The sequence below is a fragment of the Hippoglossus hippoglossus genome, chromosome 17 (assembly GCF_009819705.1).
Source record: "Hippoglossus hippoglossus isolate fHipHip1 chromosome 17, fHipHip1.pri, whole genome shotgun sequence".
Classification (NCBI taxonomy): Eukaryota; Metazoa; Chordata; class Actinopteri; order Pleuronectiformes; family Pleuronectidae; genus Hippoglossus; species Hippoglossus hippoglossus.
Window position 1 is genome coordinate 12406344 of NC_047167.1, and position 21492 is coordinate 12427835.

A 21492-nucleotide genomic window follows, 5' to 3' on the forward strand; every position below is an offset into this window, starting at 1 on the left:
CAACACTCACCCTGTCTGGGGTTTTTAAAAGTTCTGGGGTTCTAGTTTTCATTCATTAAAATGCCTTAAGCCCTCACGTCGTTGATCTGTACAAGCTGGGATGGGCTGCTGTGTGTTACAGGACTGGCTGGTTGTGACCAATCCAGGTGGTTGTTTGATTTGGTGACGGGTCCTGCAGGCACCGCTCCCCGGGAGGGCGGAGTTAACCCAACCTCTGCTGGTGCCCGGAGTGGACGACGCGTAGCAATGTGTTGAGTCCGGACCAGTTCGACCCTGTCCTCAGGGTTAAAGTGTTGATTTTAAAATTAGTTTTTAAATAATCTTTTACTGTCGCGTATCGGTTTTGTTCTGCGACGTCGACCATGGTGAGTAGTTGTCTGGTGTTTCTGTGTTCACCTGTTCACACCTGATGCGGCTGACGCTCAGGTGGCTAATGCTACACACTGCAGCTCCGCACCGCTTCCTGTTCACCTCAGGCCTGTGTGCTCTCGTCGGGCAGAGCGACGGCAGCTGTGTTCGGGTTTTCTACTGAGTTTCTGTTATTCTCTTATCATCCACTTTCACCCGCAGTCGGAAGTGAGGGGTTCGATTCCCCCCTCTCTCGGTAGAACAGGTTTAGTGACTTTCCGTCGAGAGGAGCAGCTCAGCACGGTCCCTAATTTGCCTACTGCCTCTGACACAGGGGATGCACACACCTGTTGAAACACTGGTTGTGGGCCTGCTGCTTTTCTTCAGTGAAATGTGTTCACTTCGAACATGCCTCCAGTTGTGTCCTTTTGTTTTTATTTGACCTTTTTATTTAACCAGGAAGTTCTCTCTTTGACACATGATATCTCCTCTGCAGGGCCACACAATCAAACCGGAACACAATACACGGATTTAATAACACTGAACCTATTTAGAAACGTAAAGGAATCGGGGGGCTAAAACTGTTAAAAGCATGAACCTGATTTTTAAAAGACTTTTAAATGTGTAACAATTGAAAAAGGTTAATGTGCTTTGCATTTGCAAGATGTATGATAATTATTATATGTGTACAATAATCTCACCCTCTGCCCAGTGTAGGATCTCTAATACCAAAATTCTCATAATGTACGATAATCTTTATGTGACAGTATTAAGAGTTTGAATTTTCAGCCTATTAAACTATGGGTCTGGGTGTACGAATGCTTGTTTATCAATTTTGACCTTGCATCAGTTTTTTTAGTATACATAAGCAAATGTGAAGAAATACAAAAAAAATAAAAATGTATTTCCTCATTTTGTTAAGAGCAATTGCTTTAAGTGGTTACAAAGTTAAAGTATAACATTATCATGGCCCCAGCAATATAATAAATGAGCTCTACCCTGTTTATTATGATCTAAAAATAGTTTTGAAAATGAATCATGCACTTAAGAGGCTATTTGAGCACATGAAGAGATTTACAGATAAACTAAAATAATAACTATTTATAAGATGTTATGCAAAGATATTCAAGATGTGCCATTTTTTATTTATACACCACAAAATTACACATTTCTGAAGATGCAACACAAAAATCATCAAAACAATCTAGATGAGGACAAATGTCACCCAGTGAAAACACCAACTCACTGCCTCATACCAGCCTCTCTTACATGAACAATGAGAGGAAGGTAAAACGGAACAGTGTGGCAGTGTGGTTTTGAGCTGATGTTCAAAACCACAAGTTAATGTTGATGTGTAGCCAAATGTATTTCCAATGCTCGGAAGCATGTTCTCCAAACATCCGTAACCCAACTCCTTAACTCTCTTGAAGATCGTGAAAAAGGAAACTTCCGTCCACCTCTTCCTCGACCAGTTGTTGACCCTCGTCTCTTTTCCCCCTTTGTGTGTCAGTGGAGTTACTATTTAATGAGCCATGACAACAGCAAGTCACAGGTTTGACCCTTGGTTTGTGTGTGTAGACGGTAGTTAATGTCCTACGGAATGACTGTGTATTTGCTCATACAAGTCACCCCCACAGTCCATGCATGTATCATGATTGCCCCTCTGATCCCTGTGTGTGTCTGTGTTGTTAGATGCGCTTCCTGCTGCTCTTCAGTCGCCAGGGGAAACTGCGTCTGCAGAAGTGGTTCACACCCATTTCAGAGCGAGAGAAGAGGAAGATCATCAGGGACATGACCACCATGGTGTTGGCACGGCAACCCCGCTCCTGTAACTTCCTACACTGGAAAGACCTCAAAATCATTTACAAGAGGTGGATGCTGCCTCCACATGTTTGTTTAAATGACTGTCTTAGCCAGCAGGCGTCTTTGTTTCAGCTGCTGTGTAATATTTATCTCCATCCATGCCAGTTTATAATAATGTCACCTTTTCCCTCAGGTATGCAAGCTTGTATTTCTGCTTGGCCATAGACAATGATGAGAATGAGCTCCTAGCCCTGGAGGTTATTCATCGTTATGTGGAGCTGCTGGACAAGTACTTTGGCAATGTATTTCACTGCGTTTCACAATATTTTATTCAATATGCAACTATACTCTCTGGTAGCAACGCTATGCAACTTTTACTGAGCAACAGCGCCCTCTGCAGCCACACATGGTGATCAGCTATTTCGGCCTCCATGTCCTCACGATCCCCTGCTTCCTGAGTCCGAAGAGCTCCAGCTGTAACAAATACACCAAACTCTGCTCAGATTTCATGATATATTTTAAGTTTCCTCACTAAATAATGGAGATACACTCTTCTTACTGACTTCTACACTGAAAAAAAGAAAATTGTTGTTCCACCTTAAAAGATTATTTTCTATTGTTAACACACAAATGAATTAAGTTTGACATCTCAGGAGGGTTTTCTTTTTGTCTGTGTTTGTCTGCGGGATTATGCAAAAATTATTCAAAAGATTTCCATGACAGTTTGTGGAGGGTTAGGGCGTGACTCAAGGACGAACCTGTTTTGTTGCAGATCCAGGGATTTTTTTACTTTCTTTAAAATTGTGTTATACAGTTGATTTCTCAGAGAAGAATTCATGGATCTTGATGATAAAAAAAAAAGGGGACTGATATTTGTGTTTGTGCAATTCGGTGCAGATCCAAATAAAAATCAACTTGAAGTTAACAAGTTACATTAACACAATTTTAAACTTTAATTTGAAAGAACTTCAATCATTTGTGTGTTTAATAATTGCAAGTATTTATTTTTCAATGTTAGTCTATGTGACTGATCTACAGTTCGGCATTACTCTTGAACTTGCAGTTCCCGTTTCTGATGATTTAAGATGCGACTATCAGACTAAACAGGCGTTCAGGGTGAGGTGAAGTTGCATAATGTTGCTTTAACTGTGGCTTAAATCAAGGGCATATTACTGGAAATATATCAAGCATTTTAAATCTGACAATTTCCATATGTATGTTGTATCGTAATAATAACCGGCTTATCCGCCCTCGTACCTCCTCTCAGGTGTGTGAGCTGGACATAATCTTTAACTTTGAGAAGGCCTATTTTATCCTGGATGAGTTCCTTATTGGCGGTGAGATACAAGAAACCTCCAAACAGATTGTGAATCGCTGTATCGAAGCCTCGGACATGCTACAGGAGGTGAGTTGCTGTGACACACACGCAAACACTCAGAAACAACACAGGGCGTGGCTTGCATCTGTGGTGTGACCATGTAACGTGTGTTGCATGGATCAGAATCATTAAAGGAATAGTGACATGATTTGGAGTTTTGTTTAGAGGTGATTATATATTTTCTCAAATCTCGGTTGTGGGGTAATTAGAAAGCTTAAGATGAAATCGATTTTCCTTGTAATTTACCAAACAACATTTACCACAAATGCTGTATCAAGCTCCATCATGAGAACTTGTCTCAATTTGTGTGTGAGCTTACCAGCAAGTAGTGTGTGTGTCAAAATGAGATCAATTAACAGTGGTGGTGCTGAGTCCCTGGTGTGTCTTTGTCCTTCCCATAGCTAACAGGCTTCTGAATATTAGCTGTTGCACCTTTTTCGAATAGATTTGTGTTTGTGCTGCTGGTTTTCCTCCCTTCTGCGTGTGCTTGTGTGTGTGTATCTCTCTCTCTCTCTCTCTCTGCCCGTGTTATGGCGAGTGAGAGACAGATCTCCCTGGAACGTGGCGTAGGTTTTAAAACAAGTTTTTGACTAATTCTTCCCGTTCTCCCTGTAGCGTCCCTGGCTCTGTGTGCTACTGTAGTTTCACTGGGTGTGTCGTTCTGTTGTTCTGAGTAGCGCTGACTAACACTTCTAATCTAGAGTTGGCTTATGTGCAGTATAGCCTCCCATTCATTGTGACCATTATCGCTTCAGGATGACAGCAGTGAGTGGTATGAGGTGGAGCTGTTTGGATCACCTTGAATATGGACAGAAAGGTTAGATGTGCTTGTGTTAGTCATCTATCGTTTGTTGGTGTGCTCAGCACTTTATGACAGGTGATTATATACATGTGCCAGTGAATATTAATTGTATCATGATGTATTTCAAAGAGGCTAAAGGCTAATTATTCTTGTTTGTGCCTTTTTTTTCCTAGACCATGGAGGAGTATATGAGCAAACCTGCATTTTAAATCATGGAAAAGGGACATAAATGGGGGAGGAATACAGGAACCAAGTGTACTGTGCACGAGTCCAAGACGTTTCTGAATGTGGAAAACGGGATTAGCTTTGATTCTACTGCACATTTTCAAAGGGAAAAGTTGCCGTCTTGAATGTCTGCTCCTGCTCTAGGCAATATAACCTGATTTGAGAGTAAGTGTGTTTGTTCATAGTTATGCATTCAAGTGAAGGAAGGGGTTGGGGAGTAATGCTTTTATATTGATTATCATAAAAAAGTGAATGAAGTAGTAATACAGGTCCAGGGATATTGGATATCTTTGTTCCAAAAACACCATGTGGACTGTTTGCATGAAAATGATGCAGAATTTCTGTGAAGTTATAAATAAATAATTTTACATTAGCAAATAACAAATTATGAATGAAAGTAATTATGGTATGTTTCATAATGTTTTTACTCTGTATAAAATATTATTATTGTGTGGGATCATTGGTGTTGAAAATGAGCCGTTGCTCGTGTGGGTGTGAACATCACTGTTTTTCATGATGTGAAATGTATGATATTGAAGCTTATGTTTAAAATATGTATTTTGATAAAACAGTCTGCTTTGATTAATCATTTTGTATTTGATTTATTTCTTATCAAAGGAATCCACCTTAATAAATGAGTGTTGATGAAACCAAGCCAAAGATCAACATGATATTTTCCCAGCTTCCTCTGATAAACCTGTATGTCTATGGTGTGATTTAAAAAAAAAATTGTTTTAATAAGGCAACACAACTCAGCAAGGAGAAAAATAATACCGCTGATGCTTTATTCATCTGTTATTCATCACACATTATTGAACATGTACAAAATGGTTTAAAAATGAGCATACAGAGCACAACCACTGGTAGGCCAACGATACAGAGCTTCGCAGTATGAAAGGGTTGGAAGGCAGGCGACGGTCTCATATTTAGACTTGGAAATAACTATCCATAATAGTAGTAACATTACATCCACTAACCCTGAATATAGAACGAGTCACGACCCTGCTCAATTTCAGCCCGGCACGCTGTCCTATAAGAAAAACATATTCCTATTGTACCCCTGCCATTATACTGTATACACTGTGTTCTTAAAGGCCCAGTCAGCAATATACTTTATAATTTACATGTATATTCACATATGTATTTGTATAGTTTGACATGAAAAATAAGCTTTTTTTTTTACCATCACTCAGCTGATTATAGTTGAAAATATAGGCCTGCTTACAAACACCATTAATGTTAACAAACTTTGAACAACATCACAAAACTTCTATAATTTTTGTTTTAATATTAGTGTATTCATTGGCAAATTCTGAGTAACAACAGGTTTACATCCAATCAAGGTGTTTAGAGGATACCCCTTCTCCTCGTCTGTGCACGGATTGCACCTTTAATATCCTCACTCTATAATGATAATATTTCTAAAATATTCTTGCAGCAAGTAGGGACTAGTATTTTTTTTTTTCACAAAATTGTGTTGGACCTGTACGATTGCTATAGTTGATTTTCATTGGGGGTGACATTAGTCATACCAGCTATAGTTCATATAATAGAAATGTTTGTAAACTAGATCACGTCCACCAAACTTTATTTTTGAGACAGTATAAATACTATATTCATAATTTCGTGCGTCTTGCAGGGTGGGGGTGGGTGGGGGAGGGGGGGATAGGGCTACATCCCTGCCACTGTCATTTCACGGTGCCCTTCTTCCTCTTCGTTCACGGTCTGTGGAGCCGAGGTCTTGGCCGGTGTCTCCTCTTTCCCCTGCACCTCCGTGGGCATTACTCTCTCCTCCGTGGCCACCTCGCTCTCCCTCTTGGCCACCGGCCTCAGCGCAGTGTCCGCTTGGCCCAGGTAGTCCTTCATGGCGCGCTCGTACAGCTCGTAGGGGAACTGGCCCTTCAGCTGCGCCTGGGTGTCCCGCTTGGCGATGGTGTTGGGGTACTCCGTGAGGATTTTGGCCGCCAGGTAGGTCGTCACCTCGTCTTCCACGTCACCGCCGTCCTCGTCGTCCTCATCTTCATCATTGGCACCGTCGGACTGACGCTTCAGGGGCATCTTGTTGAGCTCGGATAAAAACAGGTTTTCCCTGCGTCCGGCGGGAGAAGGGATTTTGACCGGACCTGGATTTGCAGGGGGTTTTGACGCCAGTGGGATTCTGTCCGAGGAGGGAGAGGTCTTCATCGGTCTCTGCACAATGGGATACTCGTTGCTGATGGTCTCCACTCCGATGATGTCTAAAAAGTCCTCCCTGTCCATGTCCTCAACGGGGGGCTTGCTCTTGACGGGCAGTCTGCGGCTGTAGTACCTGATCTTTGGGGTCTGGCTGGTGGTGTAGCGCACCGGGGCTTGGCGGTCGCGGTGCAGCTTCCTGAGCTCCTGTGTGAGCAGCATGTCGATGAGGTCCTGTGGGGGGACGTGGAGCTTCAGGGAGAGCTCCAGCAGCTCCCTCACTGTCCGGGGATCCACGATGGAGGGGCGGATCAGTCTCTTTCTCTGCTCCCCGGTCTTTTCCCTCTTCTGCGTCTGGTCGCTCATCTCCAGGACTTTCAACAGGTAATAATCTACCAGCTTGGTGTCATCATCAGCCCCCTCTTGGTTCTGGTTGGCCCGGCGTTGCATCTCCTCCCTCTCGGCTTCCTCCTGCTCACCGAGCGCCCGTGCCATTTCTTCGTGGCTGCCGTTGACCATCTCCTCCGTCTCCTCCCTCTCCTCCACGGGGACCCACTCCTCTCCTCCGGCCACGTCCTCGTAGGCCGGGCTCCTCAGGCTGAACCCGTCCTCCTCCTCGTCGTCGTCGTCCCCGAACAAGTCTCTCTTCTGGCCGCCGAGCGTGGGCATCCTCCCAAGCTCTTCGAAGATGGAGCGCAAATTGGCGAGACTCTGGGGAGTGTACTGCTCGTCCAGGTCCTCCGTGGCGCGCTTTGACGCGTCTGTGTTCTCCTCATCCTCAAACATCAGCGGGTACTTCTTGTGGGGTCTGGGGAAATTGCCGTATTCAGACGGTGCGCTCTGGGGGACTTCGGTGTCTTTGGTGCGGTGCCTGTGCGTTCGGCGGTCGTTCCTGGGCGCAGGTGCGGGGCTGAGCTTCGCCTCCCTCCCGGCCTGATCCTGCAGAGACTTGAGCAGGGCTTTCATCAGCTGCTCGGCGGTAATGTCTTGCCTCTGCGCGCCGGGAGCAGGCTGGCGATCCCCGGGACTCTCGTCCTGCTGCGCGGCGAGCTGAAGCAGGATCTTGAACTTGTCCACTTCGTCGTAATCCGCGGGCTCAGGTCGGCCCCCGTTCCTCTGCTTCAGGTTCTCAATGTACTCCAGGGCTTTCATCATGTCGGGGCTCGGTGGGTAGGCAGCCGGCTGCCCCTCACTCTCCCCGCCTCGGAGCCTGAAGTGGCGGGGGAGAGACGCAGCCTGCACGGCGCATCCGTGGAGGAGGAAGGCGAGCAGGACCACGGCTCCCCCCGTGGGCAACTTGTGGTGGAAATGCAGCATTATAGGCTATTTGTTACCTGGAAATCAAGAGAGCACGAATTATTAGCGAAGCAGAGGGGGAAACAAAACAAAGCAAAACCACCAGGATGTGTATATTTCTATACATTTTACCTTTTTACCAAAACCTTGCTCGAAAGCATAAGCGTGAGGGAGTCTGTTTTGATCCGAGCGCTGTCTGCCTATCTGGGACTTACGCTGTGCAAATTGAATGATATGATGCTCCTGCGTGTGGAGACACATTCACATCACTGGATGAGTCACTCCCCGCGTTGTTATGGGCAACCTCAGCATCCGATTTCCTCTTAACAACATAAGCCATCATTAAAAAATATTATCTCTCCCTTGCCCTTTATTTCACCATAGCAACAACACAACTCTATGTAAACGCCAATTGTTGATGTATTTCAACACAATGAACAGCCCTGTGTCAAGAGTCGAGACCTGCGAAGATGGTGAAAAAAACAACAACAACACCTTCCTATCGAATACATTTGGAGAGGCATTTTATTTGAACTAAAATAAAAATAACTAGAAGCTTTAAAATGAAATGTGCGTCTTACCTTTGGAAATAAAGCTCAGACAGTGGTGAGGGTTGATAGCATCTCCTCCGAAGCGGTGCAGTTCTCTTCTGTTTTCAGCACTTGGACAGCTCCCCTCGTTTTATGAGGAGACACCTGACCACCGCGTCATCACACAACACACGCAATAGCCCGCTCCTGGAAAAAAAATCCATATAAATGATTCAGGTTTATGATATGCTATATGGCCGTATTTAAAAATAGCCCCTCCGTGCAGTCTGTTGCACATCAGCACCGCTCAGTAGAAAGTATTCTGACCGGAGAGACGTTTAATAGTCGGAAGACACAGTTGATATGTTTATGTGAATGATCTTCGGGGGGAATTTCAACTCCTAAACTTGCTTCAGCAGACTTTGGAGAGCTAAATTAAAAGGGATAAATATTCTCTCTGAGCATCAGTGAGGTTCTCGTTTATTGAGATGTAACTTGATTTCAGAAAAGTCCCATAATAATGTGCCAAAGTAAGTATTCGCTTTCTCACTGGGGGGTCGTGAATGAACATTTACAGCCATCTGAGTGTAAAACAGTGGGAAGCTTTCACCGTCACTTGTCGTCGCCATGGCACGTAAAGAGTTAAACCCTGTAGCGATGACTCACAGGCTCAAACCACCACGGAGTTGCTGTCGCAGTTCACTTCTCTCTCTCTCTCTCTCTCTCTCTCTCTCTCTCTCTCTCTCTCTCTCTCTCTCATTCATTCATGAACTCTTCTCACTCTCCCCCCGCCCCCCCCCCCCCCCCCGCTGACAGTGACGGTGATAGACACCCTCCTGTCGGCTGGGGGCCACAGCTCCAGCATTCTGCATCTTGACAAAGATAAAGGGGGCACCTGCAAAGGGTGGTGGCAAAGTTTGAGATCAAAAACCTATACTACTAATTAAGTACTTATTTTTAATATCATCCAGCAAACAACAGGGGTTATGTTAATAAATGCAAGCATCATGTAGGCCTGATTTTGAGTTAGGACTTTTTCATTGAACCATCTCACCACGTAGCGTACGGATGTGGGCCACCTCAGGCAATGATGCGGCACTTCTGGCCTTCTTGTGGCCTAAAGATAATGGATGTAAACCTAAAGTGGTCCACTTGCAAAATAGTAAATGTGACCCAAATATCTCAAAACAAATGTGGGCCTTTTTTTTGGTAGACATGTGGTGCTCTAGGCAAAGTGTAATCTGGATGTGAACCTAAAGTGGCCCATGTGGTGAATGGTGAATATGGCCCTAATAGCACAATACTAAACTCTGGGCCACCTTTGGCCCCTTTGGTTGACATGTGGTATTGCTGCGGCTTATTTGTGGCCCAGATCTAGCAAACAGGAGCGGACCACCCGTGTGCCATCATTCCATGTGGTATGTGTCGGATGACAGTGTTTGGTGTCTGAGCCAAAATAATCTTTCTATGTGCGAAAGTGGGTCCATCCCTGATTGAGAAACCATAATAATGTCCTCTTACTATCTAATTCTTAGTTTCTCTTTAGGAAGAAAAAACAGATATAAAAACGCTTTATCGCAATATGCTTTCCAAACTATTCCTCTTGGGGAAACAAATGGTAAATGGACTGCATTTAAAAAGCACTTTTTTATACTCAAAGGAATTTACAGTACAAGTCACCGCTCCACGCACATATTCATCATACGCTGTATGTGCAGCGCTTTCACAAACCATGATTTTCAGCCCAATGCTTTAAAAGTAATAAACATTTAAATGAAATGTAATAACGTACATTCCAGTACTCCTGTTTCATGCTTTCCCTGCTCCAGTCTTTGTTTCTGTCTACAGCCTGTGTGCCTATTCAGCTGCATTAGGATGGTTTTACCCTCACTGATGCTCCAGCCGCTTCAAGTCTCCTCCATACCATCTAAAGTGATTTAACTATTCCACTCAATGCCCTCTGACATCCCATATAAGTGCTCTTCCATTTTAGACCTGCTCTGGCCAGCCCCCTCACTTTCATTGCACATCTAATTGCATCCAATATGATCCTTATTTAGTCCGTGTTGTGATCCTTTCACATCCATTAAACTGGTAAAAGAAAAAACCTTCAGCACATGATGCGTCATCATCGCAAAAAGACTTTGGCAACGTTGGAGGTGCTTTTTACTTGAACGTATATACCACCAGCTGCCGGCTCTCTGCAGAGAGCCTCCTGACGGTAAAAAGCAACACATCCATCTGCCTGGGTGCTGCTGTGCGCTGGCTTGTTTAAGTTCCCACCAATGTGTGTGTGTGTGTGTGTGTGTCTGCACAAAAAAATAGAAAGAAAATGGGGGATAAAACTGAATGGGAGGACCAATGGAGAGGAGGGGGATGTGGTTTGTACGATGTGTTGTATAATCGCACAGCATCACTCCTCTGACATCACATCTATCCATTCAGAAAACAGCCTCCTCCACCCTGAGCAGCAGCAGCTCCAGAGGTCATGACTGCCCGCACGCTGCAGCATCAATCATTTAAAGGTTACATTCCCATTAAGATACCGATAATAGAATATGCTCATTATCCGCTTTCAATTTTATCCAAAATGAACAAGCTCTCAGAGGCTGCATGAAGACGAACGCAAACGTTCAGCTCATTTAATTGGCTGAGCAATGACAGATGTAATGTCACACTTGTGTGGACTCAAGAGTGGATGTGATCAATATTTTATACAGCGAATGAAAGCTGAGACACAATATTTTAGAAGGGAATATCTGTCCAGATTCAAAGCCATTTTATTGTCGGAGGTTGTGTCTATTTACAGGACACAGGTATACTTGTTTTTTTTCTTTCAGCCAGTAAGGCTGAAATGTGCCTTTTTTCTTACCACATTGTGCAAGAGCTAAAAATAACTTCTCATATGGTTGCTATGATGTGAGTGAGTCACGATGCAACACAACAAAGAACAAAAATTACTTTGTCGAGGGACATGGGTTTTATTCAAACCCAACCATCAGTATCTAAGCTATTGATCACTTTGGAAAAAGTCTCAGTGGATAAAACTATATATAGTGTATATGTTTTTTATATATATATAAATAAACTGTCTATTTGTCTGTGTAACTGTTGTTGTGTTAGTCATATCAGTCCCTTGAGAGCAAGATGATGGCTCTGAATGATGGATCAGAGGTTTTAAAAAATCAAATCCCAGCAGGTTCCTGGTGGCAGAAGATCCACTGAATGATTCCATGATTCCTGCCTCCGGGGCTTGTGATGTGCTGTCTGTGTGCATCGTTCCATACGGACCCACATTGTTACTATAGACGTTAAGAAAACTCTCCACTAAACAGCACTGCTGCATCTTCTCTCTCTTCCTCACTCTCTTTTTCTCCATTGATGAGAATTGCAGCATGGAAGGAGGAAAATCATATGTAATTAGATCAAGAGTCCTTAGTGCCACTCTCATTGGCTTTGTTTCCTGGTTTTCATTACTTTGAGACTTTCTCCATCTCCATCTGTCTATATGCAAATTTGATTTATTCTTGCAAAATACAAAAGTAATTGTTGGCAACGATATTGATGTTAATACTGTTGGATGCACAGTGTTATATACTGAGCTGCTCCTTTTCCTCCCCAATTAATAATCTGTTGCACATTCAGGAAAAGGTTTGTTGTTGTCTTCGTGAAATCTTGCAGTGGTTATCCCCGAAAAGGAGCAGGATAGGGGAGCTCTACTGCTCAAAATGTGGAGATAAACCTCAGGTAGCAAACACATATACATCTGCAGGAAGGGTCAATCTGAAAGGCTCCAGGCCAAATTGAACATCTGCTTGAAGAAATTCAAGGATTTTTTAATTTGTGACATGCACAGAGTTACAAGGTCAAACATGCAGTGAAATGTGTGTGGCTGCTCTGTTTCTGAGCAGGCATACCAAGGGATAAAAAAACAAACAATAAAGAGATGAATAAGACAAGATTGAAAAAGGGATTAATAGTGCAAGGAAAATCATCAACAAATCAAGAAAACATCGGTGGTTCTTTGCAATAAACCTAAAACTACATGGCCAAAATAGGAAAATTCTACTGTATATATGGTCAAAAGAGACTCCTGATCCACAGAGTTATTCATCCATCCTCCATTATCTATAACGCTTATCCTATAGCCCACATGGCAAAATAGCTTTGGCCCGGATTTATTCATACATCCCACATCTGGCCCACATACCACATGGAATGATGGCACACCGGTGGTCCGCTCCTGTTTGCCAGATCTGGGCCACAAGTAAGCCACAGCAATACCGCATGTCAACCAAAGGGGCCAAAGATTGTTAGTGTTGTGCTATTTGGGCCACATTCACCATTTACCACATGGTGGGCCACTTTAGGTTCACATCCATTTTGTTTGGGCCATAAGAAAGCCAGAAGTGCTGCATCATTGCCTGAAGTGGCCCTCCGGGTCGCCTGAGGGGGGCGCAATCCTAACTGACATTGGGCAGGGGGTGGGGTACACCGTGGACAGCTCGCCAGCGTATCCCAGGGCTGATACACAGAGACAAACGACCACATTAAGCTTACTCTCTCCAGTCAAACTTAAAGCACAAACTATTATTTGAAATCGAATTCTGTGATATTATTAGTTGCTCTTTCCCCAAATCTCACCTCTATGGTTGAAATAGTTTTAAAATTGAGTGACTCGAAAGGTTTCAGCTATTGTCCAAAATTGTGATTTTATTTTTCTCTCTGTCTCTCCACCCCACTATCTCTCAGATCACTGCATTGTATCTAAATAATGTCTCCCACCTCCTCCATCTGTCTGTAAACCTACAGCAGTCAATTGGAACACTGCTGCTGTTTACCCACATGTCGATCAAAGCTGTGGGGAGAGGATGATATCAGCTCAGCCGTGGCTAGTATGCGTCACTACGGCAAAAAACACACACACCCTTTTGTTCACTCACACACACTCACACACACAGAGCGTCACAAAGCTGGAGTTCAGATCTTTTGTGTGTGTTCAGGATTCTTGCTCTACAGCTTTAATTTCAGCTCAAGGACCTGCGATTTGAACCAAGAGCCAAGGTTGTAGAATTCGCAAACACTTAATCACCTCAGCCTTGAATTTCTTCTAGTGAAAAACAACATTCAAAGATGATGCAGCGTCACTGGAGGTGGATAAACGCTGTGACAGAGAGAGAGAATGGTGACAGGGACACGTGGTTATTCTTCTCTTCCAGTGTTTCTATCCTCCTACTATAGTCTTCACCTCTTCACCCCCATCAGCCCGTCATGAGGTGGGGGGAGAGAATGGCACGCCCGTTGTCATGGCTCACCTTCTCCTCAACCGTCTCCGTGGTGACGCCGCCTCGTTGTCTCTCGTCTCCCACCCTCCTCTCTTCCCACTTGGTTGTCATCCTCCTCCTCTCCTCGATTAGACGTTTCATTTCTTCAGCCAGTTCATTTTCTTGGTGGCTTGCATTCATTACTCCTTCTCCTCTGTTGTAGCCATCCGGCTCATCCCTCCCTTTGCTCCAATTACTGTGGTCAAAGTGTGGTCCCTTGTCTTCAAGAGGCAGGTGGTTTCAGCGAAGGACAGAGATGGGGGGGGGGGGGGGGGGGGGGGGGGGGGGGGGGGTTGGGGGATTAGAGCCCAGATATGTTGTCTGAGCCATTAGGACAGAGGAGCAGACATATAAGGGGAGGAAACGAGCTGTCTGAGAGAGAGGAAAACTGAAGGAGAGTAGGAGAGGAATGAAGGTGGAGATTCTATGCACAGGCACAGGCTTTTTGAAAAGGGCAGATGTCCACGTAACACCTCAGGAACACAGCCGAGCAGTGAGAGTGGACTTAATACCTCTGCATTAATGAGCTGAGCCTCCATTCCACCTCTGCTAATGGTCATCTTCAGAGAAGCTGGAAGTCGCTCAATCCAAACAAACCTAAGTGTAGAAATGATATACAGATGCGTCATATCATTAAATGCAGGCTTCTTTATTTCGTTTTTCAGATAAGTCCGATATATTTAGAGGTATTGTTATTTGAGACAGCAGAGAGATAAGATGAAATCAAATCAAATTAAATGAGATGCGATAAGATAAGATAAAATAAGATAAGATGAGATAAGACAGCAGCAGATAGGGTTAGTCATAAAGAAGTAGACAAGAGAACATATGAATATAGAATAAAATAGGCAATGATATAAAATAAAAGACTGAATTAAATAAAAATGCAGAGAATATGTACATAATATACACTTTTCACTACAGACTGAATTTGTAGAGTATGCCACAGGATGATTGCATGAGTATATGTACACTGTAATTGTGCTTTGTGTGTAAGAATGATTGAAATAAACATACATATCTGCCTATATAGACTGTTGTATATAGTCCATAAGTATGTAGGCAGGTATACATAATGTGTTTTATGAATATATGTATATATCAATGGCTATAATATCCCAGGAGTATACTAAAACATATCGTATCACTTCAAAAATAGGTATGTATAAGTAAGAGGAATACCAGGACATGAGTGCAGACTGGGGGATTTTGCAGTTCATTGTCTAAACACCTATTGATGAGCATGCAGGACGCCATATGCTTTTCAATTGGTCCTGAAGTTCTGCTCCTGAGCTCTGTTTTTTAAATTCTACACCAGCTCTCTCTACAATGAAGTCTCCATTTCGATCCCATCTACCCGTTCGCCTCCACCATCACAAACCTGATCCTCAAAAATCACTGCACTCATTTTCACTGTCTCTCCTTAACTTCTCCTCCATCTCAGCCTCACCTAACCTCCATTTTCCTCCCTTCATTTATTATTATTAATACAATCACCACCATCCTCCCATCCCTTCACTTCTTTTTTACCCTGTACTTATTAATGGCTGGCAAGTGTTCACCTTCAGCTTCTGACTCATTCCTTTTCAAACTACCGGTGCTGTGTGCGTGTGTGTGTGTGTGTGTGTGTGTGTGTGTGTGTGTGTGTGTGTGTGTGCTCGTGTCCACTCCCTCACAGTGTGTATGTGGATATGCGTACACATGCACAGATCATCTTAGTGTCTACGGTGTAAGGGAGGGCGGCGTGACGCACTGGCTGTCGTCACCAGAGGCGGAGGTAGGATGTTTTTTTGGATGAAGAAATTCTGTCAATGAGAAGAGGAGGAAAAAAAAAAACACACCATGTGGGAATATAACATTTTGTCAAAACCGGGGGATCTGAATTAGTATCCAATTAATTAACACGATAAATTAGTCAGTTATGGTATCAATGCTCATATGATCATTATCACATGGGAGCAGTGTGCCTCCCTCATTTGTTTGTGCATGTAACATATTTTTGGTGTGATTATTTTAGATGTTTCCCAGCAACCAGAGATATTTTTATGTCCATCGCAGTCTGCCACCTCCTCCTGTCCTCTCAGCATGACTCCAGCTGGCTCCGGTGTGACTGTGAGGCTGCAGGGAAGTGGACTGTATGTTTTATTTTTGACAAATGTTTGAGGATATTCGGTGACGCAGCAGCTCAAACATACATTTGGATGTTTGTTAACTCAACATGTGAGTGAATAGAGTCTTTATGACCCGCCAGTGTGTCCACAGTCGTCTCTGCAGTGGGATTCATTTTGTTGTTTTTCTTACATATTCTCGTCCACTGCTGATCTATTCTCGTCTCCACAGTTCATCCTCTCATCTTTCCGTCATGCTCAGTCTCATTCATCCATCCTCTTTGCCTCCTCTCCTGCTTGTTCTCCACCCTCCTCCTCTGCTCCCCCCCTCCATCCTCGTCCCTCTCTTCCTCTTCTCCTCCCTGATGCTCCATCACCCCGTCTCTCCCTCCACCACTCCCAGTCGGCAGTGTGATGATGCCGTCCTGGGCGACTCCCAAACCACTTGCCCCCTTCGCTCCTCCACCCCCGCACCCCCCTCCCTCCCTCCCTGCTGATGCTATAAATACCCAGCATCGGTGAGTCATCGCCGAGACGTATCAGTAGCCTCTCCCACCGCCTCTCATGCCCTCCCTCCCTACGCTTCTCAGCTCAGAGCTCATTAGCAGACCTCACACGTTTTTTGGCACGCACCTCCACTTTGGCCTTCGCATCACGGCGGCGCAGCTTGGGTTTAAGCCGGCGGCCAGTGCCCGGTGTGGTGCAGCAACCAGTTACCAGGCGTGGAGCCAGAGGTCAGCCTGACACCTTCCAACCCAAAAGAAAAACAAAAGCAGCAGGAGGGGGGTGCAGCGAATCCCATTCACTAACTTTCTGTTTACATGACACGTTCTCCCTGAATGCCCCTGCAGGAGATTCAAAGTAAATTTGCTCTTTAACTACATCAAATAAAAATAAATGGACCTCGTATCTGCTTGTTCCACTGTTTAATTATATGATTAAATGAAAGGAATAAATTAGGCTCATGCTGTGTTTAAACACAACATATATTGTGTCATTAGAGCTTTTAAAACTGGTAAGTCATCCTCCTTCCCTCCTCCCTTCATCCTCCTTCCCCTCATCCCTTCATCCCCCCTCCCTTATCCCCCCTCCCTCATTTCTTTATCCTCCTTCCCTCACCCCGTCATCCTCCCTACCTCATCCTTTCATCCTCCTTCCCTCATCACATCATCCTTCTTCTTTCATCCCTTTATCCTCTTTCCCTCATCCCTTTATACTCCTTCACTCAATCCTACCCTCATCCCGTCATCTTCCTTCCCACATCCCTTAACCCTCCTTCCTTCATCCACTCATCCTCCTCACCTTATATCTACCCTCATCTCTTCATCCACCTTCCCTCATCCCTTCATCCTCCTTCCCTCATCCCTTTATCCTCCTTACCTCATCCCTACCCAGATTCTTTAATCCTCGCCTCCCTCCCGCACTCATCCCTTCTTATCCAGACTCGTGCATTTACCTCTTGCATGCACCAGTATCTCATTTTAGTTACTTCCATTTTTCACCCTTAAATTGTGACATGGTTTTCCTTGCAGGTGAATTCAAAGTGTTTTTTGATGTATTTGAATTGTGTATTTCAACACAGCTGTGATGATGGGCATGGCAGTGCAGTGGTTTGCCTCACAGCAAGAAGGTGATTGGTTCAAATCTCAGTGTGGAGTTTGCATGTTCTTCCTGCCCGTTTAGGATTGGCTTCAGCTCCCCCACCCCCCTCGACCTTTTTCCTGGTATAGATGAAGGATGGATGGACCTCCCAAAGGGTTCGATAGGTTGAACTGGGTAATTAAAAAAGAATACATCAGGAAATCAAAAGGAAATCTCACCTTTTCCCCTGCTGCCCTAAAGCCCCCAGACATCACTTCGCTAATTCAACCTTTCCGTGAACCTCTGTGTACCTTCCAGGGTCATATCTCAGTCCCAGTCCTCGCCGCACCGCCATCTTTCAGCCTCATATGTAATTACTCACAGTATTTGCCAGCCAGCACCAACCTCTCCAGAGTTATGGCAAACTCCAATATGGCTTATTGGCTCGCGCTGGAGTGTTCGCATAAATCACAAACACGGATAAAAGTTTTTTGCGCACTTCTGAGTCATAACTCGACAGGAAGAGTGAGCCAAGCGAGAGAGAGAAACCAAGAGAGAGAGAGAGAAAGAGAGAGAATAGTTGGATGAAAGAGTTAAGAGAGTTAAGAGAGTAAAGAGAAGACAAGGACACACACACACACACACACACACACACACGCACACACTCACACACTCACACACGCACACACAAATCACATTCATACCATATGGAAGATGTCCTTCAGTGTTTCCTGCTTTGTGGTGCTTCTGTTGCTGTGGTAAAGCCACTCTGTTCTGTGCTTGTGTGTGTGTACCATAGACTGTATGATGTGTACATGTGTGTGTGTGTGCATGTCAGAATCAGTGGGCTAATGAAGGGAGCATTATGCCTCTGACTCACCCACTAGTCCCATAGGGTTAGATGGAGGGAATAGAGGAGGAGAGGAGGGGTTAGGAGAGAATTGCTCGTCTCTCCGTGGTCTTGCAGCGACTGTTTTATTTTAAAAGAAACACAGACGCAGATTTTTAACCACTCATATTGTGACAGATTGCTTTTTCCACCCGGGATATGTCGACGTAAATGAAGCAGAACGAGAGAACTGCTTTTTCCTCCTCCGGTAAATCAGTTCAGATCAACAGGATTTCAGATTTTATTCTAATTATATGACAGGATTTATTTGGCTTTGTGAACTTTACATATAGTCTCATTTAGATAAATTGAATTCTACTGATTTGGATTCACTGTTTGAGCAAACCTCAAAACTAGGAGGCAGATTAAGACACAACAAATCAAACTGGAAACAAAGACAGTCGCAGGTTTACATTGTTTCTACATGAAATATGAAATAACTGCCTCCTTTATTTGCCTGCAGCTTTTCTAATGCAGATTAGAGCTGAAACAATGATCTAATTATCTGATTAGTCAATCATCAGGAGAAAAAAAACTGTTGTTACCACCTCGTGGTTTCATGCCTTTGCCTAGTTGCAGAAATATGATCTTTTCTGTTCCTGTTTTATATTAAACTTTGGCCAGAAAAGGTTTCGGCAGAACATTATGATGTCGCGGTGACGTTGACCTTTGACCCTCATTACTTCCACCATTTTATCCTGTTTGACATTTATGATTAATTTCTTCATAATTACTGCAGAACTTCTTGAGTTATGTCAAAAAACGTATTTCGTGAGGTCAGAGTGGCCGAGACCTGTAACCACTAAATTCTAATTGGATCATCAGAGGCATAAAGATGTAAAGAAATCGTCTGGTTCCAGCTGATGTGAATATTTATGGGTTTCCTCGATCTTCTTTGATAGTATAATGAATATATTTGCAGTTTGGACTGTTGCTCAAATAACAAATTAAAATACGTCAAAGTGATGTCTTTAATAAACCCAGACATTAGCTGATACTGAAAAATAACCATTACCTGTAGCCAGATATTGATGTAAGCTTAGGTTTTGATGCTTAGTGAATTGATTAGTGGACATTGTGCCAACCGGCTGCACAGACTTATATCCATAAAGCAGCAGGTGTACAGACACAGAGCAGGAGGACCAGCTTTAATAAACAGACTACACACACACGTGATTTAATATCTTCAAACTCTGACTCTGCCTGAAAGGAAATAAAATTTAAAAAAGCCCTTTGTTTATAAGCTGTGATTGAAGGTTGACTCCCAGAACTGCATGTTCTGTTTGGCACCACAGTCTTTCATAGACCACACTCACTCAAACACACACACACACACACACACGTTGGCCTTCGTTGCCATAGAAACTCTGGTTCCAGGATGATTCTAATCAAGCCGCTGATCGTACCAGTCACACGTAACGCCTCACAAGCTGCGTTCAGGTGTTCAACATATTCAGAGAGAGAGAGAGAGAGATTACAACACAAACCTTTTAGTTTATTTCATTACATAATTTCCAAGGCCAAATCACAAATAAATAAGGAAGGAGACACTTGCAATAGCCCGACTCGCTGGGCTGCTTCACCACACAAAATGAGGAGGCGACTCAAAGCTGTTGTCAGTAACAAAGATTATTAAATATGTCAACAGGAGGCTCTACACCTGTACAGTTATTGGTAGTTTGATCATCAATCCCCCGACCCCCTCGAGACATATTTACATCGCAAATGAAAACAACGGGAGAGGTGAAATTCATCTTCACATCCCACCCCACCCCCACCCTCTTTGCTTTGCCGTTAGTTCAAATGGATGTGTAGATAGTGGGACACGGCGTGTGTGCTATCCACGGAACGCAGGGAGTGCTTCACATTCTCAAAAAACACCTGGAGATAGCTCACGTGTGTCTGAAGGCAACTAGCCACCTCTGGCCGGGCAGAGGAAAAAGCAGCAAACAGCACAGTAATCTGACTTTTCACTGAAACGCCAGGAGAGAGATGTTATTTACATTAACATAAATCTTCAAATTTCTACATGCTAAAATAACTTGGTGTGTCTTAAGCTAGTAGATAATTTAGTGAGTGTTCTATTTTGAGTACCTAGTGTGTCCTGCTATCTGTCCTCAGTACAAGCAAATCAGAGTTTGCATTGAGAGAAGGAGCTGAAAGAAAGACGTTGACCACTGACAGAACAGTTTAATCTAGTGTCCATAAACCTAAAGAAAACAAAGAGATGCGGAAGCAAGTTTCTACTGATGCCGCTGTATCACTATCATCCGAAAAACCTACAGTAATCAATGTGTCCATTATACATGGGTTCAAATAAATGGCGATTAACAGAATCCAAGAGCTTCTTCTATACATTGCACATACGGTATCACACACATAAACTAATTTGGAGATAGAGAAACGTTATCTGCACTCGGTAAGGTCAGGTCGGCGTCTGCTCGCCATTAATTAAAGGAGTGAGGGATTCCTTCGGAGCGCCGTTCTCCGGCTTCTGTCTCTCGCAAATATATATTTAGGTGCTTTGGTACGGATGCACACATTTCATCATGCGGTTTCTACAATGCCAAGTTAAAATTTTTCACTTTACAAGTTTCATGTAAAAAAAAAAGAAGAAAGAACATCACATCTTTCAGCATGGTGCGTTCAAACGGGCAACATCGAGACTTCCTTATCAGTGTCTCTACCGTTCTCACCTTTAATATTTCTCAGCTTATTTGTATCCTACAGACTTCCCACGATGCATTGAGGTGGACAGTAACAGGCCTAGACATTCATACACTATGGAGGGGCGGCTGTCTGTGCATTACTATCCTTCCAACACACTTTACATTTTGTGTATAAATATTGCACATTCATTTTGTATATCATATTCAGAAGGGGATAAAAGTAACAAAAGTTAAAAGACCTATGGCAAGAGGGGCAACATGTACGGCTGCACTAAAAAAAAGGAACCAGGGAATGAAATGCTATTGTAAAGATCTTTCTGTAGTAGGCTGAGTTGCCTTATTAGAGACATCCCTCCGATGCATAGGT

At 43.7% G+C, this 21492-nt stretch overlaps 2 protein-coding genes across 5 annotated transcripts; one reads left to right on the forward strand and one right to left on the reverse strand.

Annotated features, from left to right (window-relative positions):
* Window positions 1-212: 212 nt before the first annotated feature.
* Window positions 213-4908, forward strand: ap1s3b (adaptor related protein complex 1 subunit sigma 3b). 3 transcript variants are annotated; one of them, XR_004616797.1, is made up of 6 exons: window positions 213-365; window positions 2041-2219; window positions 2345-2453; window positions 3419-3556; window positions 4285-4406; window positions 4505-4645. XR_004616797.1 is itself a non-coding variant. In XM_034614170.1 (6 exons), the coding sequence occupies exons 1-5, from the start codon at window positions 363-365 to the stop codon at window positions 4330-4332; spliced, it is 477 nt and encodes a 158-aa protein (XP_034470061.1). In that variant the 5' UTR covers window positions 213-362; the 3' UTR covers window positions 4333-4346; window positions 4505-4646. The 3 variants fall into 3 exon arrangements, 2 of the variants coding, with proteins under 2 accessions (XP_034470061.1, XP_034470062.1); XM_034614170.1 differs by having other exon boundaries at window positions 4285-4346; window positions 4505-4646; XM_034614171.1 differs by lacking the exon at window positions 4285-4406 and having other exon boundaries at window positions 4505-4908.
* Window positions 4909-5320: 412 nt separating this feature from the next.
* scg2b (secretogranin II (chromogranin C), b) lies at window positions 5321-8757 on the reverse strand. 2 transcript variants are annotated; one of them, XM_034613978.1, is made up of 2 exons: window positions 8606-8757; window positions 5321-8062 (listed from the first exon to the last, which is right to left on the reverse strand). In XM_034613978.1, the coding sequence occupies exon 2, from the start codon at window positions 8043-8045 to the stop codon at window positions 6228-6230; it is 1818 nt and encodes a 605-aa protein (XP_034469869.1). In that variant the 5' UTR covers window positions 8046-8062; window positions 8606-8757; the 3' UTR covers window positions 5321-6227. The 2 variants fall into 2 exon arrangements, with proteins under 2 accessions (XP_034469869.1, XP_034469870.1); XM_034613979.1 differs by lacking the exon at window positions 8606-8757 and adding an exon at window positions 8165-8288.
* Between the last annotated feature and the right edge of the window lie 12735 nt (window positions 8758-21492).